At 48.7% G+C, this 24,454-nt stretch overlaps 1 protein-coding gene across 1 annotated transcript; it reads left to right on the top strand.

The window, feature by feature from the left end:
* Positions 1-6,029: 6,029 nt before the first annotated feature.
* Positions 6,030-23,921, top strand: NANS (N-acetylneuraminate synthase). The gene is made up of 6 exons (XM_037140780.2): positions 6,030-6,266; positions 9,666-9,881; positions 17,576-17,675; positions 18,820-18,974; positions 21,612-21,878; positions 23,683-23,921. The coding sequence occupies exons 1-6, from the start codon at positions 6,135-6,137 to the stop codon at positions 23,890-23,892; spliced, it is 1,080 nt and encodes a 359-aa protein (XP_036996675.1). The 5' UTR covers positions 6,030-6,134; the 3' UTR covers positions 23,893-23,921.
* Positions 23,922-24,454: the final 533 nt, after the last annotated feature.

Below are 24,454 nucleotides of genomic sequence, written 5' to 3'. Positions count from 1 at the left end.
TTTTTTGCTTTTTCAAGTTTACAGAACTTTCCAATATCTACCAAGCACCCAGGATATGACAGGCTCATGGCTGGGCAAGAGGGAGGGAGGTTGGGATAGAGACAAGCCAGCCCTTGGGTACTCGGAACAGGGCAGCGAAGACATAAGAGTGATATTTACTTAGGACTTAGAGTAAGTGTTAGGATCATTCAGAGGCCAGAAAGGTGGCATCCAGCTAGCAGGGTTACTGGTTTCCTGGAAAGGGAAGTATTTGAGCCATGTAAGTGAATATGCATAGGGTTTAGAAATAGGAATAGAGAATGCTGAGGAGCATGAGTAGGAGGTAGGGATTGTTGAGTACATTTAGATTCAAATAGGCAAGTCTGACTAGTGAATGAGAAGGAATAGAAGGAATGGCCAGTGAGGCTGGACCCGTAATTTGGGACCTTACCCTAGAGGGGCTTGAAGGTCAAGCTCTGCATTCACTCCATGAAATGTCAGCTTGGCCTACTGTATGTGGTAAGTATGTCTAGGGAATGGTAGAGGTTTTCATTTCTACCATTCTTTAAAAATTAGGTTATCTAGAAGCCTATGACATTCTGACCTGTGGGAGGCCTCTGAGGCTCCGCTGTTCTTGAATAAAGGCAGTTTTTAAATTCTTGAAGAAGCAAGTTTATTGGTGATAAGCTTGCAGGGCAGACCTATTTCTGGAGCTGCCTCCCATGTGAAGGAGATCTTTGAATGGGTTTGCCTCCAGCTTTCACAGCAAACTTGAGTTATAAAATGAGTTTGAGTGGGAGCTGTGATGGACTGGATGACTAGTCCCGATTGGTTAGTAGAGGCCTCTTTCAGACGTGTGTGCACCCTCCAGCCAGGGCAATGGCCCTGTGCCTGGGTGATATGCTGCAAACCATGATTGCATTGGAATCATTTGTCCTTTAATAGTAAAAGACCTGAAACCATCTCTCATCGTGGAGATTCGGAAACAGGCACAGGAGAGAGACGGGCTGTTTTCAACATTGTGCCCTTACCCTGAATTCACTCCTGCAACAGGAATCCAGGACCTGAAGAGTGATTGAGACTTTTCCAAGTGCAGACAGGCCATCCCATGTAAGATGCTGGTCCCCCACCCCATCACCAGGACTCCTCCATCACACATGAGAGTTAGAGCCGGGTCAGTCCTTTGCACCTCTGGCACTTACCTTTGGGGTATACTACCCTGCCACCAGAGGAAGGTGAGAGAAGCACAAAGGCTCTACCCTCAGGTTATGACCTTCTCTCCAGCCCTGTCAGGTTGTGCTGACATCAATTTTAATGAGGCTGGTGATACCAGCGTGTTGACAGTTTGAAAAGGGAGTCAAGTTACGAGCCCTCTTCAGCTTTGGCCAGCCCAACAGTTGCTCTGCAGGGAAACCACCAAGACTACAGGAAGTGTAGAAGTCCTTCCCAGAGCCAATTAGGTCAGCTTCATGATCTCTGACCACGTACTTGACAACTTGTCTCAGCAGTGTTGGGGAGGGCATGTAGGGAAAATGACTTTGAAAGTTACTCTGATGAAGGGGTTTGACCCCAGGCCAGGAGGGGTTTGGCGCGTGTGTGTGTGTGTGTGTTCATTACGGCACCACCCCCACCTCAGCCCTGAGAAAGCAGGAGTGGAGTTGGGAGGGAGACCTCAATCCAAACACCTGTTCTAGCCCCAGCCTGGCTACTGGCTGGTATGTGACCTTTCTGAGTCACTTTTCCTCTTGTGAGCCTTCATTCAGTTCCTCACCTGAAACTACAGGCCCAGCCCTGGCTGGTGGCTCAGTTGGTAGGTGTGTCATCCCATACATCAAAGGGGTGTGGATTTGATTCCCAATAAGGGCACATACCTAGGTTGTGGGTTCAGATTCCAGTTGGGGTACATTGGGGTACTGCTGCAGGCAACCAACTGACATTTCTCCCCCATCCCCATCACATCAATAATATCCTTGGGTGAGGATTTAAAAAAATAATAGGGCCCAAGCTAAAAGCTTGCAGCTGTGTAAGTCTGAATGTGGTACACGCCAAGTTCTAACTAGCATTGGAGATGCTACTAGTTACTCATGCCATCGCTCCCAGTCACCCCAGCACCCTACCAAAGAGAGGTAAGGGTTTGGGGGCTGGTGGAAAATGTCAGCTGTGCTTTGGGCTCAACAGAATAGAAAGGGATAGAACTGTATGTAGCAGGAGACCAGAGTGGAAGTTGGAACAGTCACTAGGAAAAGGCTGGATGAGGGCTGCATCTCCAGGACTGACAGTCAATGAGGTGTTTTCCAAAAACTGCAATAGGAATCCTAGAATGTCAGTTTTACTAGTCACACTTGTCAGTCTTCTGGTAAGTACCATTGCAGTCTTATGTGACCTCGAGCATGAGCAGGATGTGTATCTACCACTAGGGGGCACTCCTGCTGCAAGTCAGGAAGGGAGCAGGTGGCCATTTGTGAGGATTCATTTTTAAACCTCAGCCTCCTTCCCCTGCAACCGCCATTTTACAGATGTGGAAACTGAGGGCTTTAGAGGTGAAAGGACTTACCCAAAGTCCAGGTGCCAGTAAACACTGAGTGTGGCTTGGATTCCAACCCTGCTCTGCCTGAGTCCAAAGTTTATATTCTTTGCTCCATGTGCCTCCTTAGGCCCTCCAGCTCCTGGCTCCAATGATGAGGAAGTTAGTGAACCTGTTTCATCCTCATCTAGGAGCAAGGTAGAGGCTGGCTAACAAGACCCTGTTGTTTCCAAAGGTTCAGGACAGGTGAGAACAGAGCTAAAGTTTTCGGAGTTGGAACCATCAGTGCGTAGGGGTGGGCAAACAGGGAGCACTCCATACTGACAACTGCTGCTCGGGGTTGGGGAGCTTGGGTGGATCCACACTCCCCTTCCTCCTCAGGGACACTTTCCAGAAATCTGACTGTGGGGAGCAGTTGCCTTCCCCTATGAGGTGGAATGTGGCTGCGGAGTAAACATGAAGTCAGTTATGCCTCAGTCTTCATTGTCATCTCTCCTTTTGAGCACTTGCTCATTAAGAAAATGTTTCTTGGTACCTACTAAGTGCTAAAGAGTCCAGACCCTGCTCCGGAGGGTCTCCTGGCCCTGTAGGACAGGACACAGTTACAACACCAGGCTCAAGCAACATAAAAGGCATAGGCCTGGTCTGTCCTGTTCACCATTGTACTGCGAGGGCTTTGCATTTTAAAGCTTAGTAGGTGCTCTAGATGTTTCCTAACTCAAAGGAGCTCAGTAGAGAGGGAACTACAGAGGAGAAGAGGCAGTTGCCATAAAGGGTAATAAGTGGATAGAGAAGAAGGGCCAATGGCAGCCCAGAGAAGGTTGTTGGAGAGATGAGAGAAAGTTCTGAGAGGAAGTGCCTCCTGGGCTGAAGGACCTGCAGAAGGCGGCCAAGCATGGCTCAGTGTGTGTGTGTGGGGGGGGGGGGGGAGCCAGGAGCCTGCAGGCTCAGGAAACAGCCTGTGCCAAAGCCTGGAAGTGAGAAAATATGATCCTTTATGGAAATTTAAAAGCAAAGAGTAGAGCAAAATTAGGCAGGTGGTTCAGTTGGTTGGAGCACTGTCCCCAGGCACCAAAAGGTTGCAGTTTTGATTCCCAGTCAGGGCAAGTGCTGGAGACAACCAATTGATGTTTCTCTCTTATACCTATGTTTCTCTCCCTTCTTCTCTCTAAAATTAATAAAACATATTCATGGGTAAAGATAAAAACAGATTAGGCAGGAATCTTAGGTTGGAGGGGACTTTACAGGAACCAACTTCTAGAGGGACTTAGCACAGTCAGGCTGCCCACTGTGGCCCCAGACCCCCAGGTCTCAGGTCTGGGAAGTGGGCCCTGATTCTCTACCTTAATTCCATGACCCAACACCCTGGGTACCCTAGTTTCTCCAAAGCTAAGCTCTTCCTCGCCTCTCCTGCTAATAAGGAAAAACCTCATTGGTTTTAATTTGTTTTAAAGATCTTCCCACATGCTCTCAACCATTTTTGACAAACTGCACATTGATTCATTATCCAAGCAGAAAAGCAATAGAAATTCTCAGGAACTTTATTTTTTATTTTTAATATGTTATTTATTTATTTTTAGAGAGAGGACAAGGGAGGGAGAATAAAAGGGAGAGAAACATCAATGTGTGTTTGCTTCATGTGCCCCCTATTGGGGACCTGGCTCGCAATCCAGGCATGTGCCCTGACTGGGAATTGAACCAGAGACCCTTTGGTTCACAGGCCAGTACTCAATCCACTGAGCCACACCATCCAGGGATACCAGAAACTTTTAAAAGAACGAGAGAGGAATGACAATTGCATCCTTTCCTCCTCAATTTAGCAAGGTAAAGTAGTACTACTTTAATTTACTGGCAGCTCCTATTAAACATAGGTAACATCAGCCTAACTGGTTTTTGTGGGATAAATTTATTTTAAAACATAATTTCTTTTTCCCCTTTAAACTTAATTTCCACTTATTCACAAATTAAGCAAAACCGTAACAGTTTCTTTAGCCAAAAGTAACTGAGTTACCTTATTGTTGGGTTGCATTTTCCCCTGTCACCAGGGTTGTTTCCATCAGCCTCAGCCAGGTGTGAAGGCCATTTAAACCTGAGAGACATGAAGCACTGGCCATCCAGTCTAGCACATGCACACATCACGATGAGTGAGCGCTGCAGCAATCTCCTTCCTTTTGACTGCTTCCTCCTGGCCTCCAAACATGCACTTCTTCAGAACCCTTAGACTCTGGGACCTCGTCTAGCCAGCCCATGATCCATTTTTTCCACTTGTTTTTAACAACTGAATTTTCCCAAGAAAAGGTCTCTTTTCACCCTGTTTCCTCACCTCCCCTTGGCCACCAGATCTGCTATGAACAGTGGGCTCCTTTGTCCCCCCATGTTCTTGCTCCTCATTCTCCTGAACTACTCAGGGCCTTTGACCCTGTGAGTCTCCCTCCTTAGGACAGTGTCACCTGCTTCTGGTTCCTTTCTCCATTCCTTCCAGGGCATCTGCACAGGGCTCATTCCTCCACACTGCTTTATCCCTCCACATACTCTCTCCTTTAGCAGTCTAAGGGATCTGGGGTCTTTAACTCTCTCAGGATGGCCCCCAGATTCCCCCGCCCCCCCAGACCTCTACTCTGAGCTTCAGACCTGCCTCTCCTCCTGCCTGGCGGACAGTTTCACCTGCATGTCCAAAACCTGCCCATCTCACCTTCCACCCAAGAGGGGCCTCCTCCTCTCCTTTCTGTTACTGCTGTTACTTTGCTCATCAGTTTTGGTAAGTCAAACGTTATGTTTTCTTTCAAATTGGCCCTTTTTTTTTTTTCCAATATTGCCTGCAACCCAACAGTTAGGTTCCTAGACTGGGAGGCATTTCAAGGTCTTAGTCCCAATTTACTATAGGCTAAGTACTCTGATGACGGTTTTGTAGACATGAAGGATTAAAGCATTCATGATCAAGAATCTCAGGAAGGACTAATGCATTCGTGATCAAGAGCTGATCAGTAGCAGGTACTGGGCACAAGCCAGCGCTGTAATTCTAAATCCAGAATCCGTTTATTCCATTATACCGTAGGGCAGCGATTACCAACCGTTTGGCACGAGGCACCAGTTTCGTGGAAGACAATTTTTCCACGGACAGGACGCAGGGAATGGGGAGGAAGGAGCTCAGGCGGTAATGCGAGTGATGGGGAGCGGGATGACGCTTCGCTCGTTGCCGCTTCTCACCACCTGCTGGGAGCCCGGTTCTTAACAGGCCAGTGCCAGCCCGTGACTCAGGGGTTGGGGACACCCTGCTGTAGGGCACGCTCTCCCGTCGCCTTTGGGAGCTGGACCTAGACTACGTCCTGCGAAGACAACCGTCAGCCCTTCAGAGAACGTGTGTTCAGCCGCACCCCTAGTGAACCTGCGACTGTCGGGAACTAAGCTTCTGGGCCCAAAGCCTGAGTGGAGCTTCCCGGTCCAGAGGCAACGCCCTCTGGGTGGTAGCTCCGCCCCCTGCCCCCGATTGGCTGGCGGAGCCCGGGGATTGGCTGCACTGCGGGCGCAGGCTGACGTGGCGGGGGCTACGTGTGGGTCTCCGGCTGCCGCCTGGAGAGACCAGAGGCCGCGGCCTCGGCACCTAGGCGAGTGGAGTGGCGCGGCAGCAGCGATGCCGCTGGAGCTGGAGCTGTGTCCCGGGCGCCGGGTGGGCGGGCAGCACCCGTGCTTCATCATTGCCGAGATCGGCCAGAACCACCAAGGCGACCTGGACGTTGCCAAGCGCATGATCCGCGTGGCCAAGGTGAGGGGAGTGCTCCAGAGGAGAGGGGTGGGGGGATCCGGAGACGGGAAGGGTTACGGGGAGCCGGGACCTCCTTTCTCTCTCTCTCTTGCCTTGCATCTGGTCTGGCGTCCTGCTAGCCTGGTCCCTTTCTGAGTCTTTCGAAACCCTCTTCATTCCTGCTCCACCCTGACTCTCCTGTCCCGACCTCCCTCGCCCCCTCCTGGTGGCTGAATAGTCTTTTTAAAACACAGGTTGGATCAAGTTGTACCCCCTGCTGACACCTTTAGTGGCTCCCCACTGACCTTGGGTAAAGTCGGAACCTTCTGTCCCAGGTATTCGAAAAGAGTCATCGGGAAGCTTTGGCTAGAAATAAATGACAAAGATTTACTCAGCGGTCTTAGGGTTCGGAAACACAACTAGGCAAAAATCCAGATGTGTTCTGAAAAAGACAAGAACTTTAGGAGTTCTTATAATAAAGTCACATCCTTGAAACTAATCAGTTCTGCATTCTTAGTTGGTCCAGGGTGCTTATCAATTGGATGCCAGCCGTCTGGTCACGTCCGGAGCCCTTTAGGACTCAGTCAAATTTGGTATATGTTGGGGTATTGACATACATCCAACCGACAGATCTGTGGGTATTGGTGCAGGACTGGAAAGTTCAAAAATTTCAATTATGCAGCAAGTTAAGATAAGAAAAGAATCCTTTTCCTCCTGACTTCAAGACCTTGATGACCTGGCCCCTTGCTGTTACTTACCTCTGACATCTTCCAGCGACCTTGAATTACTTGCAGGAAGTTTTAGAAATTTCTGGAAGTTGCCATCGACTCTCTCACCTGCCTTGTGTTTGGAATGTGAAATGGTTAAAATGCCAGGGCTCTGGATTCAAATCCTGACTCGACAGTTTACCAGCTGTGTGAATGTGGGCTCGATCCTTAATCTCCATGAGCCCCACTGCCTCGTTTGAAACCCAGGCTTGATGATAGTAGTCCTTAGCTCAGAGTTATAAGGGTCAAGAGAGGTAACTTATGCACAGTGCACAGGGTAGATTTTGGCACGTAGGCTTCCATGTAGCCCTGCTCCACATAATGAAGTTTGGGTCAAGAACTGGTGGCCCATACAGTGGTGTTCCCATAAGACAGATTATAATGGAGCTGAAAAGTTCCTGTCACCTCTGTCCCAGCACAGTGCAGCGCCCGCCTGTCTGTGGCGGTGCTGTATCAACAAGTTACTGCACTGCCAGCTGGGTAAAAGCGTTTGATCCTTGAACAGTGTGGGGGTTAGGGGGTGTGGACCCCCGCCTTCCTGTGTAGTTGAAAAGCTGCTTATAACTTCCCCCAAATTTCATTGTCCCCAGGGGAGTAGTTCCAGGCCCCCCGCTGGTACCAAAGTCCTAGATGTTCAAGTGCCAACTGTATAGCACATACAATTATGTATAGTACATAAAACTTGATAATGATAAATGATGATGTTACTGGTTTATGTAATTACTATACTACTTATGATATTGTAGAGTGTACTCTTTTTACTTATGAAAACACAACTTTGCTGTAAAACAGTGTACCGTGCTATGTGGCAGCAGCTGTATGTGTCCTGACTGGGAATCGAATCTGTGACCTTTTGGTCTGTGGGACCACATTCCAACCGACTGAGCCATGCTGATCAGTCCTCAACTATTTTTATTTTATTATAATCATATCATATACATTTATTATAATTAGGGATTTGCTAATTAAATATACTCTTAACTTTCAAGTTTTGAGACAAATGGAACATGATACCTTGGCTCATCCTGGAGTTCTGCTGCTTGTTTTTTGCTAGTGGCGAAGCAGTAAAACCCTCAATAAAGAAACCATAGCCCTGTCGTAAAACAGACCCACTGTGTTTTCTGAACCTGGAGTTTATCATAGCATTAAACGGACAAGGCGATCACTGATCTTTAGGAAGGAAGCTGAGAAAAGAAGAGGAACCGGTTCTGGTACCACTGCTGTCATGTGGAATGTGGTTTCTGCTTCTTCACTTTTATCATCTTCCTGCAAATGGCAGGTTTGTCCAGATGGAGACAAGCCTTTTAACTCCTTTTTTTTTAAAGATTTTATTATTATTTTTTAATCTTTAGAGGGGGGAAGGGAAGGAGAGAGGGAGAGAAATATCAGTGTATGGTTGCCTCTTGTGCGTCCCTTGCTGGGAACTGGCCTGCAACCCAGGCATGTGCCCTGACTGGGAATCGAACTGAGATCATTTGGTTTACAGGCCCATGCTCAATCCACTGAGCTACACCAGCCAGGGCTCTTTTAACTTCTTGAGTGAGTCTTGAGATAAAGATGAGAAGCAGAGGGAGCCTCAGTGACACTCTGTGAAGACCTCATTAGCTTGCTGGAAACCTGGGTGTGGCAGGGACCCAGGTTGCAGTCCTGAGCCAGGACACACGTGGTCTGCAGCCTTAAGGAAAGTGGTCTGGCCAGCTCTGCTGGAGACTCGCTGTCAGGCGCTCTGGGAACCTTCCTCTGGACAATGGGAACTGTGTTGTCCTAGATCACTTTCATGTCTGATGTTCTTTGACTTCTTTCTAGTATCATGTCCTGACTGTGCTGTCTTGTGATTTTTCCAGGGGCAGGACCCACACTCTTAGCACAGACATTTCTGGAGCCAAGGTTTTCCATAGCAGCGATACCACTGTGTCTGCAGAAATGTCAGTAAGCTGACCCTTCAGAGGTTTTCCTTACTATTTCTGTTGAGTGGTTTTTAAAAAACAGTTTTGAGAGATTGTGCTGACTGGCAGTAGAATTATAGCTTTTCTAGCCAGACAATCTAGCTTTTATACTTTAGTAAGGCCGGGGCATTTCTAGGTTTCAGTTGTTTGCTTTTTGCCTCGGAATCTCTTGTTCAAACAAGGTGTCATGCAGAAAAGCACAAGGTCAAAACAGCTAAAAGCAGAGTTGTTCCTTTAAGGGCTTCCTTGGAACAGTTACATATCCTGGAGCTAGCCCAGAGCATTTTATAGATGGAGAAACTGAGTCTAGAGACAGGAAGTGACTGATCCAAGACTTGGGGTCAGGTTGTGAGTATTTTCTCCTAAATTCTGGTCCAGTGCTCATTTTACTGTCTTCTGCTGAGTTACGCAGCAACGTAAAATCTTCCTTAACTGTTTGATTAATTACTTCTAATTTTACAACACAAAACAAAGCCAAAAAAGCCTCCCTTTTTTTGCATTTGAAGGGGAGGGGGGAGGGAAAGCCCCCTCCCCAACCTTTTCTTCCTTTGAGACTTGCTTCTCCTCTTCCTCTTTGGGGGTTACTGACTACCTCCGCCAACGGACATTGTTTTTAAAGATAATGACGTCGTGGCCATTGCCCCCAACATTTCTCTTCTCTCTGAGAGTCCACAAGTTATTGACAGGAGCCCTGATGTGTGTTGCAGGAGTGTGGGGCTGACTGCGCCAAATTCCAGAAGAGTGAGCTGGAGCACAAGTTCAACCGGAAAGCCTTGGAGAGGCCGTATACTTCGAAGCATTCCTGGGGGAAGACATACGGGGAGCACAAGCGCCACCTGGAATTCAGCCATGACCAGTACAGGGAGCTGCAGAGATATGCCAAAGAGGTTGGCATCTTCTTCACTGCCTCTGGCATGGATGAGGTGAGCCCTCTGCCACTCTGCCATTTGCTACTTTAGCAGACCCAGGGGACAGCAGGCGGCCTGGTGGCTTTTGGCTGAGAGCTCAGTCCAGCCCTTAACTCACTTTAGACTTTTTTGTGCTTTCTGGACCTGGAGCTCTCCATAGTATTAACTAGATCAATGCCCAACTAAATGGGAGGCCAGAGGAGCTGAGGCCCTTTGCGAGTCTGTAGGAAGAGCACTGTAGTTTCCAAAACGAGCTGTCTCTGGGAGCAGGGGGCAGCCACACTGGGGTCCGGAGTCCCTTGAGCATGTGGGAAACCCCTGCTGGGCCAGTTTCCCCCCATGGAAAGTGACCTGGACTAGGGGTTGGGAAACCTCTGCCCCTTGCTGAGGGGCCGTGGCTGATTTTGGTGACGTGGCACTGGTGTCATCCAGAAGGGAGTGGCACACAGGGTGGCCCTGCTGACATCCTGGAGGAGCCTAGCTGGTGCTGGGTCTCAGGTGCGACCTGCTCGGTAACCTCCCTCAGTGTTCCCTCACGTACTCTTTTTCTGAATGTAAACAAATTTTAATTGTAAAAAATAATGTAATATCACAGAACGTTTAGAAGACAGGAAAAAGAGGGGGAAATTGACCCATAATCCCTATATGACAACTTCTGTGTATTTCCTCCTGAAGTCTGTTTATATGCATATTTTATTGCATGGTGGTTATATTTGTGAATATTCAGTTCTGCGCATGCTTTTCCTAGTTAACATTATATGAAAAGCTTTTTACCCATAGCTTGTTTTTATTTTTAGCTTTATTGAGATATAACTGACTATATAACTCCCTGTCTCTTATGCTTAAGGTTTTTGAGAGCAGTGGAACATTTTTTGAAGATTTATAACATACCTAACCATTTCTCTGTTTTTGAGAAAGATTACTTTCAGTTTTTTGTGTTTAGGAATAACACTGAGATGAACTTTTTTTTTTCCTGTTTTTGAGCTGTCTCCTGAAGATAACTTTGCAGAAATGGATCATGAGATGAAACCTCAGAACATTTGTGTGGCTCTTGAAACAGGATTCTTTTAGTCATCCAGAACATGTGAAGTGACCCCAGTTCATTCTCTAGGCTTCCGATCCTTTGTGGCACCCCAAATATGTCTGTAAATTGAGCTCCAAGAAACTTAAGCGTAGCCTAGCCATTGGTAGTTTAGAAAAAGGTGGAGGGGCAGAGAACCTAGGCCTCTGGGAAACTTGGCATGCTGGGGCTTCAGTTCAGGAGCCCATATTCATTCCGTAACTCACAGCGTTTATAAACATGACATTCTTCAGATCTAGTTGTGCATTTAACAATTACAATTTTCTACTTTTGAATTATACATTATAGTTTACAAAGCATCTTCACACACAGTAATATATTTTACTTCTACTGTGCCCCATTTCACAGCTGAAGAGACAGATGTTCAGAGGGCCAGGGAGGTTTGTACAGGGTCGCACAACTAGGAAAGGGGGCTTGAAAGCAGATCTGAAGCCCGGTGCGGTGTGCTTTCTGCGGTCCCTCGGGTGCCACCTAAGTGTCGGTCTGTGTGTGTGTGTGGCTTCCCAGAGCCCAGCAGAGCCTTTGAGTTTCCTCCTTTTCTTCACCACCCGCCCCACCGAGCAGGTGCTTCCCCGGGACAGTTTTCCTGAAGCCTGACCACACCTTAGCATCGAGTCCAAAGTCAGGCGAAAGGAGAGAAATGTCACTGGGGAGTTTCTCTGCAGTGGGTGGCAACTAAAAACAGTAACAAACCAAAATAACAAATCAAAGAGTATGGCAGAGGTTCTCAAAGTGTGGCCCAGGAACCCCTGGGGGATTCATTTGACCTTTATGAAGGTCCACAAGGTCAAAACTATTTTCCCGACACTCAGATGTTTCTGCCTTTTTCACTGTCCTTCTCTCACACATGAATAGCGGCGTTCCAGGGGCTGTGTAACGCGCGGCGGCGTGATTCCTCCGGCTATGGCCAAGGTCAGGTGTGCCGTGTGTTCTTTTTTTTCCTGCTTTATTGACATACCATACAATTCACCCAATTAAAGTACACAGTGTTTTTTAAGATATTCACAGTTGTGTGACCATCACCACAATCAATTTTAGAACTTTTTTAAAAGATTTTATTTATTTTAGAGAGGGAGAGGGAGGGAGAAAGAGAGGGAGAGAAACATCAATGTGCGGTTGCCTCTCATGTGCCCCTTGTTGGAGATCTGGCCTGCAACCCAGGCATGTGCCCTGACCGGGAATCGAACCGTGGTTGTTTGGTTCTCAGGCCCACACTCAATCCACTGAGCTACACCAGCCAGGGCCTGGCAGTTTCTTATAAAAGTAGATGGACAGAAGCTCGGGCCATGTTTGTCACGTGGCCCACCAGTTGTCCTTTGGTCATGTATCTCGAAAGAAGTGGAAACTTATGTTCACACAGAAACCTGTACCTGAGTGTCCACACCAACCTCATCTGTAGTAGCCCCAAACTAGAACGCCCCCGACATTCTTTAGCAGATGAATTGTTAAACAAACCAGTGCATCCACGCCATGAAATACTGCTCAGCAATAGAAAGGAACAAACCGCTGACACAGGCAGTGGCTTGGATGGATGGCAAAGACACCACGCTGAGTAAAAAGGCCAAACCCAGAAGGCTGCACAGTATACAGCTCTGTCGTATAATACTTCTGCAGTAATAGACCTACAGAGACAGAACAGATTAATGGTCGTCAGGGGTTAGGGAGAGGACGGAAGGGAGGTGGATGTGGCTGTAAAGGGCTAACACGAGGGGACCCTGCAGTGGTGGTGTAACTCATTCGTGATTGGTGGCGGTCGCTTGAGCCCGTGCACGTGGTGAAATCGCAGGGGATTAAATACGTGCACACTCAAATGAGAGCCTGTAAGATCAGTGGACTCTGTCGGAGTCACTCCTGGTGTGTCACTGCACTCCGTTGCCGCGAGATGCCGCCACTGGGGAACTGGGTGACGGGGAGGCACACCCGATGTCTCTGCATTGTTTCTACAGCTACAAGCTGTGATCTCCACAAGTTTAAGGTTTAAAGAAAATGAAATTCTTCAGTTTTCACTTTAATTTAGTAAATATGAATAGATAGAACCTCCACAAACAAAAGCTGTCTAGAGTCCTTTTATTTTGAAGAGTGCAGACAGACACTGAAACCTTTGGGGCCGCATGCTGTGTGGTGCCCCCCTTGGCTGTGTGGTCCAGTGTCAGGTGCATGGACACGGGGCTCAGATTTCGGTTTGAATATGGTTCTGCCTGTCACTCCTGTTGTGTCACGGGGAGGTTATTTAACCTCTTTGGCTTCTGTTTCTTCCTCCATAAAGTGGGTTAGGTCCTGGGCCCATCTCGCCAGGTCGAGAGGATTCAGTGATCATGTACGTAAAGCGAAGCACAGGGCTGGTGCCCTCAGACCTGAGCCTCAGCTAGGGAAGGCAGCCCCAGCCGAGGGTCGGACACTGGGGTCCCTGCCCTTCTCTGTTCTGAGACGATCTCAGCGTGAGCTTGGCAGTCCCTTCCCCACTCTGGGCCTGCCTTTCCTCCCAGCTCTGATGCCCTGAGTCACTGCAAGATCAGCAAAGGCCGTTTCCGCTCAGTCCACGTCTCCAGGCACCTGAGCACCTGCGTGTGGACTGTGAAGGACAGAGGGCACTTCCTTGCATCTGTGAGACCGCTTAGGAAAAGTCGCTTCTGCAGGTTGTTTGCCCCCAGGTGAGAAGCAGAGCAGCTGGGAGATGGGGAGGAGCCTGGGTGTGGGTAGTTGGGGGATACCTCTCAGCCCACAGCCTTTTGCTCTCCCAGAAAGCTTGTTTGCGGTGTGGAACATGTGCTCTGCGGCCACCCTGAATTCAGGTCCTGGCACTGACACTGTGTGGGATTGGGCTGGTCGTGTAACTGCTTTGAGCCAAAGGTGCCCCACCCCGTCTGTAAAATGGGACAATAAAGATGCCCACCTCCCAGGGCTGGGGTGAGGAATCCGTGAGATAAGCCTGTGGGTGCGAGGCCAGGGCAAGACCTGCATCCACTGTACGGTAGTTGTTCTGTTACTTTCAACGCATTGGAGTTTTTTGCTTCACACCATCTTTGCAGGGCCGTCCCTCTGTCCTCGAAATGCTGTTTGTTCCCAGTTGCCCTCCTGACTGACCTGGGCACAGGCCGTGAGGAGAAATGTGTTCTTACAACCCTTTGCAAGAGTTAATTTGCTTTGCAGGACAGGTCCCTTTGCTGAGCCAGCATGTCCTGTTGAAGTGGGCTGGTCCCTTGTTTCGTGTTTACTTAGCATGTGGCTGCCGATCCGCTCTAACTTCCTCGTGGACAGTAGGCATTCACTCTGTGTGCTGCCCTAGGGCGTTTTTTGTGTGCTAAGGGAAGGTCAGGGTGTGGCAGCATTTTATTAACACCAAGTAAACCACTGTAGCACCTGGCGGAAAGCTGTGCAGAGGTGTGTGCAATGCGCTGAAATGAGCAGATGCCTGTGGTCTCCAGGGAGACTTCTGTTCACAAAGCCGGTGGCAGCTGTGACCAGGGAGCCGGCCCCTCACACACAAATGACCTGTCCTTCGGTGCTGCCCTCCCCTTGGAGTGCCTGCCTCCTCTCTGCCCTCCCACCTCCTCCCTTCCTTCCCCTGGCCACCCTGCCAGCAGGGTGTCCCCTGCCCCAGTCCTGGTGTGCTGAGGGCAGACCCACCCTTTTTCTGGGTCCATGATTCCCCCCTCGTCGTTCTTCACCCTGGGCACCTCTCTGACTCATCACCGAGGACTGCTTTTTCCTTTCCTACAGGACCCCAGAGCTGAGGGGAGTGGCGGGAGCCTTAGAAAGGCCCCAGCTCCTCTGTTCTGTTACCCCATAGATCAGTGGTCCCCAGAGTTTCTCAGCGGACATGATATGGAAAGGGGGCTCTGGCAACATATTGTCGATCCTCATTAATTAGTTAATTTATTTAGAAACGGTAATCCCCCCCCCCCAAATAAAGGGACCCTGTAAGAAGGAGCTCTGGCAGTGCTGCATTTCACCCAAACCAGTTCGCTGGTGGGACCTTTTTTCTGGGTTTTTGACCCAGTTGGATGTCTAGAGCAGACTCTAAAAGGCTTTTTTAAAAAGTCCGCATCCAAGGATATTTATTGATTTGAGAGAGAAAGAGAGAGAGAGAGACATTGGTGTGAGAGAAAAACATCAGTTGGTTGTCTCCTGTACACACGCTGACTGGTGATCAAACCTGCAACCTTTTTGTGTATGGGGCAACACTCCAACCAACTGAGCAACTCAGCCAGGGCAAAACAGCATTTTGCTGTAGGGTGGGAGGGGGGAGAAGTTGTGAGGCTGCCTGCTGCATTGCATCCCCAGGTGCAAAGGGGATGGGCAGCCAGTTGGGCAGGGCTGGGGGAAGTCAAGGAGTCCACAGAATGGGGCCTCTGGCACTGATGTGGGGCCCTCGGTATGAAAGGCTAGCTAGCATCATCCCCGATGACCCAAGTTGGCACCCTGTTTGCAGAGATCAATCTGAAATGGCAGTCTTCTAAATGGCCACTAGGTGGGGATGGTTCCCCAGGAGCCCTGCAAAATGAGGTGTGCGTATCTTGTCTGATAGAATTTGCCCATTTGTTTTCTTACTACAAAATTGTAAATTTTACAAACTCCATGGGTAAGTTTTTGCAAAGTGTTTTTTCAGCATTTCGCTCCTCCTTGTCCCTGCTTGCTCTGCACCAATCCTTAGTGAGCTCATCCATCTCTTTATGTCCTTGGGGACTTTTTCATCACTCTCAAAAGTTGAACATTAGGTAGAAGAAACCTTAGCATAGGGCTTTCCCTCTGAAAACAGAAAACACTTTCTTCATCTGCCAGTTGGAGTGAGAGGCGTGGAAAAATTTGACTTTGTTCAATAAACATATTAAAGAATGTTTTTCAATTCCACCCTAAGGCTGGTTAACAGGAGAGAATGAGCCAGAAAAATACAGAAAGGAAAGACAAGAGGAAGAACTAGAGTAGAAGGGAGGTAGTGGCAGCAAGAATTGCAGCGAAGGTGGCTGAGTACCCTTGGAGGTGAGCGGCACTCGGGCCTCACCAGACAGTGTCTCTCGGATGTAAGGAGCTGCAGACTGAACTGTTCACGCACTGGCCGGTCAGCCGCTTGTATGGCTCTCCGACGGCTCCAACCAGCACAGTGTTAGGGGGCTTGCACCTGGGAAGGGGTATTCTCTGAGCGCAGCCACTGGGATAGGAGTAGCTTATCACCCACTTGGAAGATGGACGGGAGTTCAGGCCGCAGTGGGTTGGTTAAGGAGCCTGCTGGCGGAGTGACCTCTTCATGCTGTTCCTCACCACCCCTGTGCCCTGTGGATTCTGAGGCATGGTGACCTAGCTCCTCGCTACTCCGAGTGTGGTTCACGGAGTACCAGCCTTGGCATTACCCAGGAATTTATGTCACCCTAATAAATTTTAAAAAAATAAATAAATACAGGCTGTCAGACCCCACCCCAGACTGATAATCAGTTTGCATTTCATTTTACTGAGATCCCTGGGAGATTCGTGCACCTGAGTTAGAGCATGGGAAGCACTGACCTGCCAGCTCATCGGGTTGACCGAACTTACTTCTCAGATTTGGGCAGCACTCAAGGACAGAGTGAATTCAGATATTTGGAAACATTCCGACACATTGATTCTCCCACTTCTGATTTTCAACTTCAACTTTTAAAAAATAGTAATAAGCCCTGGCTTATTAGTATAGTAATAAGTGTGGCTCAGTGGGTTGAACATCAGACTGCGAAGCAAAGGGTTGCTGTTTCCATTCCCAGTCAGGGCACATGCCTGGGTTGTGGGCCAGGATCCATCCCTGGTGCAGGGCGCACGAGAGGCAACCAGTTACTGATGTTTCTGTCCCTCTCTTTCTCCCTCCGTCCCCTCTCTCTAAAAATAAGCAAATAAAATCTTTTTAAATAGTAGCAATAAAAGGTAGTTTGGGAGTTCTTGTAAATTGATAGCAAACTGGGATTTTACTCTTAAAACTTGTGGTCCTCTGATTCAGGTGTTTACTACACCTGCCAGTGTTATTGATGAGTCCCAGTAAGGGTGGTGAAGGGCCCTAGGTAGGTGATTTCAAGTCATGATGTTGTGTCACCAAAACAAAACCAAGCGACTGAGGTTTTCCCTGTGGGCGGCAGGTTTGGGGCCCGAAAGGGCTTGGGTTTGATAGGCCCTGCCAGCTGTGGGTCACTGTGTCAGGGCTGGGCCCTCAAGTCTCCATTTTGTCCTCTTTGGCAAGGATTGCAATGGCCTCTTTTCCTGGCTTTCTGGTTCTGCATAAAGGGTAAGGTCTTTTGAGGGACATTCATTTTCTCACTGGCTGGCTTTCTGGGTCAAGATTAGGTCACGATCCTTTGAATTTGTTCACTGGGCCTCATGCCCCTGGGGAAGAAGATCTGGCCAGGGGTCTGAGTCTTTTCTGGATTTTGTAGCCAGCCAGGCCAGCGCGCAGTGTTTGTTGGACAAATGGATGGGTGGCTATGAATGAAAGAATGCTTGAAATTGAATGAAATAACTGATAACAAATCTTTGCCTCCTTTCCAGTTGTTGAGAGAGTCCCTCCTGTTGGTCCGAGCAGGGGTTTTTATTTTCCTTCGTGGCTCCTCGCCTGTCTTGAGGGCAGTGGTTTTGAACAGTGGTGAAAAAGAAACTCCTTTGATTTTTCTAGATGGCCGTTGAGTTTCTGCATGAACTGAATGTTCCGTTTTTCAAAGTTGGATCTGGGGACACTAACAATTTTCCTTATCTGGAAAAAACAGCCAGAAAAGGTGAGTGTTTAATTTTTGCCATAAAATCTGAGGGAGTCCAAACACAGTTTTGCCCCTTTAGTGGCAGCTAAAGGGCTCGTGGAATCAGACTTCAGAAAAGTCTCTTCAGTCTGCACATGCTTCTACTCTTCTTGTGCCGACCTGAAAGGGGAGAATTTAAGGGCAACACGGTTGTTACAAGGATTTCCTTAAAAATTATTTTTCATCTGCAAGAAATGATACCAAATTGAAGCTATGAGTCTGTGTAGAACTTCGTAGAGGAAGTTCTGACTGGGAACTAGTCCGTGAGCATGTTGTCTAGTACGTAACGCACAGCACAGTTTTTCTGGGGGGGGGGGGGGTTTCCGACATGAGTGGTCTCGTTCGGTTCCCGCAGCAACGCTGAGGCTGAAGCAGGTCAGGCAATGATGATGCTTTATATTTACCATGGTTTGCCGTGTATAATGTGTTCTCATGTATCATGTGCACCCGGGTTTCTGGCCCCAACTTTGTAATCTTTCATTTTAATGTTTTAATTCAATGTTTTATTTGTTTGTATTTAGGTACTTTTGTATTATAAAGGAATTTTAGCATTTATTTTTGAACATATTATGGTATAAGAAGTTTTATGTAACAAATAATTATGAAGCACAAGAATAGATACAAGGTATTTTAGGTACTACCCATCTGTAATGTGCATCCTTATTCTTCCCTCAAACATTTGGGCAAAAACATGCGCATTAGGGACGGCGAACTATGGTATGTCATCGACAGGCCTCGTTGTGGCTAGTGAGCGGCAACTCTGGGCCTCACGCTCACTCGTGCTCTTGAATCTGGGGTCTGTGCGTGCCCACCACACAGTGCAGCCTCTTACTCCGATGAGATGCTCGCCTTTCTCTGAGGCGTGTGCAATTCCTCTGACTCCTGAATTTAGCTCACTTTTCTAAACTATAATATTGGGGGATGAAGGGAGTCCCCGTTTCCCATGGTCAAGGGCAGGAACCCACCAAGCTCACCTCTGTTCCTCCACAGTGGCTGGCAGAATATTTGAGAGATGTTTGTGAAGTTCGGTTGACTGAGCAGAACCAACAGTTGGGGTGCTCTTGAGGGAGAATCAGAACCACTAAAAAGAAAGTGACGATGGTGTTGGTATTGGGTCACTCAGGCCGCCCAATGGTGATCTCCAGCGGGATGCAGTCGATGGACACCATGAAGCAAGTCTATCAGCTTGTGAAGCCCCTCAACCCCAACTTCTGCTTCCTGCAGTGCACCAGCGCCTACCCGCTCCTGCCCGAGGACGCCAACCTGCGCGTCATCCCGGTGAGTGGGAGGGCGGGCCCTTGTGTCACTGGCTGCTGCCAATGGGGAAGATGGAGCCTCTTTTACAACCAAAATTCTAACCAACATTGACATGCTTCCTTTGACAATCTCGCTGTTACAGAATCAAAGTAGAACCGACTGTGCAGCTAAAGAAGCAGATGCATTCTGAGTAGGGTGGTCATAAGTTCAGTTTTCTTAAAAACAATCTTAATCTCACCCATTATAAAATTTAAGTCCTGATAATTGTCTATGTACATTTTCTTTACGTCTTGGCCATTAGAGGTCCCTCTTCTCTGAATTGCTGGCTTGTATCTTTTCCTAGTGTGTTGTCTTGTGTATGTGTATGTGTGTGTGTGTGGTGAAACAAAAGGCTTATCATTTTCACCATTTGTGTGTGCACAGTTCGGGGGTGTTCTGCACACTGACACCATTGTGCCGCCATCACCACTGTCCCTCCCCAGAACTCTTCTACCTTCCCAAACGGAAACTAAACCCATTAAACACCAATGGTCCGTTTCCTGCTCCCCCAGCACCTAGCAGCCCCTATTCCACTCTCTGTCTCTATGAATTGGTCTTCTCTAGGTACTTCACGCAAGTGGAATCATACGGTATTTGTCTTTTTGTATCACCCTTCACTTAGCATAGTGTCTTCCAGGCTCATCCATGTTGTAGTATGTGTCGGCATTTCATTCCTATTTAAGGCTGATAAAATACCCCATTGTGTGTGTATACCACATTCTGCTTATCCATCCACTCATGTACATTTTGGATGTGTCTACCTTTTGGATATTGTGAATAATGCTGTTAGGAACACTGGTGTACAAGTATCTTTTTGTTTTTCTTCATATTGAGTTGTGGGTGACCTTCTCAAAACCTCTGGCTTTTCCTGCTCTGTGTTATTTGCCAGCTCTGTTCATTTTCTCCTATAATTCTGAGCGTCCCTGAGGGTCAAAATGTTTACAGAAGTAGTCTTGAGGGAGCTTCTTCTCCCCCAGGATTTTGTCGACTCCAACTCCGTTGCAGGCGGTGAGGTCTAGTCCCAAAGGGAAAAGGACTCACTTGCCTGAGATCTCACAGCAGTTTGGTGGCAAAGCTGGGACTAGACTCCTTTGTCTGGTGCCGTCTCGGCCAACTCCGTCAGCATCCGAAGCTTAACTTCATTAGAACCGTACACATGTAGTCATCATACAAAAGCACAATAGTAATATTAGTGTAATTCTAAATACATGTACATACATGTAATTGCCGTACTGCAGTTGACCAGCTTTCCTTTTACATGTTCCTTTCAGTACAGTATTGGACTTTTTTTTTTCATGATAGTGTAAACTTTTGTACACGTCGCTACAGTCTTCATATCTCACTTGACAAAGGTAACCTTTTGAAAACTGACATGTATCTTTTTACCTAAACTTTCCATCTCTCCTAGTTGATAGTCTTTTCTGTATTTTTAGCCATCTCTGGATGCTGTTATTTTTTAAATTTAAATATGATTTTCAGAAGCTCAAATATCTCTGAATTACAGAACACAGGAAGTGAGTGTTCTCTCAGTCCTGTCCCACAGAGAGCACAGTCATCAGCAGTGTGGTACAGGTGACTCCAGACGTTTTCCCGATTTTCTTCCTCTGTGTAGTGTGGTCCACCTTGCTCTGTCAGACCCACCTGAGGTGCGCACGTGTCCGTCCACACTCTGATTCCAGGGCACAATGAATGTTAAATTGCCAGCCCTCCCATCTCGGGTCCAGCCCACCATGTTAACAGCAGCGGTTTGAATTCCCTGGCCTGGCCGCCCGCACTCCTTGTCCATCACGCACCCTTGCAGCCTGCTGCTCGAGGCCTTTGCCACTCAGCTGTCCCAGTCTTCCATTAAACCCCATCTGGGTCCCTCTAGTGTATGTAAGCCTTCTGGTCACTCTCACCGACAAGACTCACTCAACTTAGAATGTCTTTTGTTGCATTCAGTGAATTATAGATAACATGAATTATTTAGCATTTCCACCAAAGAATTGTTTTGAGATTGGGCTGTATATATTATTGATGGCGATATGTGTGCATATAGCACACTTGCTTTCAGCAGCTCGGGCTGATTAAATGTGACGGGTCTTTTTTTTTTTCCAGTCCTCACCCGAGGGACTGCTTATTGGTTTTAGGGTGGAGCAAGGGGAGAGAGAGAGTGAAACATCCATTGGTATGTGTCCCAATTAGGGAGTGAACCTTACACCCTAGGTATGTGCCCTGACCAGGGGATCAGACCTGCAACCGCTAGGTTTACGGGACGATGCCCAACCAACTGAGCCACCTGGCCAGGGCCAGAGGCTTTCTGGATGAGTTTAGGCATCCAGTTATAGCCGTGATTCCTGGTGGTTGGCGCAGTGTGACCCATTCTCAAAATGCATTCTTGATGACAGTAGCCAGTTTTTGAGCATCTGTAGTGTGCCGAGTGCTTTTCCTGCGTTTATGGCAGCCCTCAACTGTTATTATTATCCCCGGTGAGGGGAGGCCCAGAGAGCCTGAGTGTCTTGCCCGTATTTGCACAGACAGTGAGCAGCTAAACTGGGACTCCGACCCAGATCTGCCTGACTCTGGAATATGTGCATACAGCACCACAACCTTTAACCTTTCTGTGTGTCCATTTTAAAGGAGTACCAGCAGCTCTTTCCTGACATTCCCATTGGGTACTCTGGGCATGAGACAGGCATAGCAATATCTGTGGCCGCCGTGGCTCTGGGGGCCAAGGTCCTGGAGCGTCATATCACTTTGGACAAGACCTGGAAGGGGAGTGACCACGCTGCCTCGCTGGAGCCCGGGGAGCTGGCCGAGCTGGTGCGGTCCGTGCGCCTTGTGGAAAGGGCCATGGGCTCCCCGATCAAGCGGCTGCTGCCCTGTGAGATGGCCTGCAACGAGAAGGTGGGTTCCGCCCGACCCTGCGAGGCTCCACTGTCCGAGAGGGCCAGAGTGGGCTTCCCTGCCAGGGAGAGTCGGTGCCTGCCCTGCCCGGGCCCAGGTCAGCGAGATGATGGAGGAATGTCACCTGCACCCTCTGAGTCTCCCTGGGCTCACATCAGCAGTGGGAGAAACAGTCTACTGAAGAGAACTTTGGTGGTTCCTCTGGTGGCCTGGGGTTGTGTTACAGTTTTTCACTGAGTCTCTGAAGTCTGCGGCCCCCGAGGTCTAGACACGGCGGATGCGGTGGTGGTAGGGTCCAGGGCCTTGTGAGGCACTTGGGCAGGTCAAGTCTGGGGTCCCCTGGAGAGGAAAGCCTTGAGAATCATCCAGGTAGGGGGGTTCCTTGAGGCAGTGGGAGAAGGGCCCATGGTACATCAAGGTATCTGTAATCGGGGGAGGCACTGGGTGGGGGGGGCCGGCAGGTCATTACTGAGGTTGTCAGGGAATGATGCCCATGCTCCCTCAGGAGCAGTCTGAGCTGTGTAGCACTGGCCTTTAGACAGAGGGGACGGTGAGGCCAAAGAACACTGCCTGGCACACTGACCATCTGGGCTTCTTGGAAACCGCAGCCTAGACCCATCCTGGCCTCTGAGTCATAGCGGCAGGCGCCCAGGGCTGCCAGGAGTGCAGACACTCCTAATCCGCTGCGGTTGTCTGGGTGAAGATGAAGGTCAACCACCAGGCATGCAGGGAAGGTTGTCATCTTTTATTCTAGTGGTACCCTACTCACTTCCCTCAAATTAAAGACCTGCATGGACACCAGGAAATAACAATAATAGCAAAAAGAGACAAACTGCCTGCTAGAGGAAAAGGGGAGAGAATTGTACCGGACACCAGAATGAGAGCTGAGCGCCTACTTCTGTTCTAAGTCTCCTGGCTCCCTGAGCAAACAGGGACGTGTAACAGGATGTATAATCTGGTAACTGTTCATCGGCAGACGTTTTGCTTCCGCACTAAATTCTGGAGCTGATTCCTTGGGCCTTACGTGGAGGATATAGAGGAATATAGTAAATAATTTGTTCAGCAGCATTGCGGACAAGACATGGACATGCTGGCCACAATCTCAGATGTCCACATCCTCTTCATTTTGCTTGCTGGCCTGTCCTGTCTGTCGTGCCTCGGAGGCCCCCTTCCCTGGCCCCCAAGTAGCAGTCATACTCATTGTCTTGTATTCATTGTACTCATTGGAATGTACTCAGGGAATGTACTCATTGCCCTCCGTATTCCCATTTTACTAAGCAAGGCAGCCATAAAGTTCATGTCTCTTGAGAGCAGTGGACCAGGGATGAGAAATCCTAGGTTCTCAACCCAGCTCCTTGGAAATTACCTGCCTTCTGTGGGCCTCAGTTTCCCCATGTTTAAAATGAGATCTTGAACTAAAGGATGACAAAAGTAAATGATATAGTTTTTATTTATCAGGAGCATTCTATATCATCACTAATACTTCGTTATCCAATAAGACGGAGGCACTATTATTTCCCGTTTTACAGAGAAACTGAGCCACAGCTGGGCTTTGGACCAGGCTCTGTTTGGTGACATGACCTGAGCCCTTTCCTTTTCATTTTATTGTGAAGGCCCCTCCTCCGAACCTGAGTCCATCCCCTGCTGGCTGAGTCCCTGCCATCTGCAAGGTGACTGCTCTGGGTGAAAACGGTGTCACAGTTCCCAAGGTGCCTTGCGAAGACTGGTCGGGGACCTTGAGCGTAAAGCAATGTAAACTTGTTACTTCTGTGTGACTAGCACTGAGTCTTAATTTTATCCACAGCTGGGCAAGTCTGTCGTGGCCAAAGTGAAAATTCCAGAAGGCACCATTCTGACACTGGACATGCTCACTGTGAAGGTGGGTGAGCCCAAAGGCTACCCTCCTGAAGACATCTTTAGCCTGGTGGGCAAGAAGGTCCTGGTCACTATTGAAGAAGACGACACTGTCATGGAAGAAGCGGTAGACAATCATGGCAAAAAAATCAAGTCTTAAAATAAAAGTGCCATTTTCTGAGCTCTGAATTGCCTTGCTGGTACTGTTGGGTATGTCGGTGAGTGGGCCCAGAGTGGTGGTCTCCAGAGACCTGGCTCTCATCCACTCCCCTCCTGGACAGCAAACGCGGTGGGGGCCCGGCCCTCGGTCAGGTGCGCTGGAGGGGCACAAAGAGCAAACACGACCATGTCTTGCTTCCAGTTGGCTGGCCCAGAAGGGGAAGTGGGCTCAGAAGCAAATCATCATCTCCCATTACGTGTATAAGAGGGGCGAGCGCTGGCCGCTGGCCGTGTGGGTCTTCCCTAAGCCTTCGTTCTTAGTGCCCAGGAAGCCAACCCAAATGGCCCGAAACCTCCCTTCCTGCCAGGCCTCCAGCTGTCTTCTTTCCCTGTTGCCCTGTGCCCTGCCCACTCTGGGGCTCCGTGTTCAGTTAGTTGTGTTGTGGTCGCGTGATACTGGAGAAGGCGCTGGTCAGAGGGTCTTGCAGACAAGTACCTCCAGTGCTCACAGCTCTGAGAGGGAAGTGGCCTTCACTGCTTTCAGCAGACCTGGAGGTCCCACT

Source organism: Artibeus jamaicensis, unplaced genomic scaffold, assembly GCF_021234435.1.
Source record: "Artibeus jamaicensis isolate MK-2021 breed Jamaican fruit bat unplaced genomic scaffold, CSHL_Jam_final scaffold_1964, whole genome shotgun sequence".
Lineage (NCBI taxonomy): Eukaryota > Metazoa > Chordata > Mammalia > Chiroptera > Phyllostomidae > Artibeus > Artibeus jamaicensis.
The sequence above is the reverse complement of the archived record's forward strand: the minus strand, read 5'-3'. Positions and strand labels throughout refer to the sequence as shown.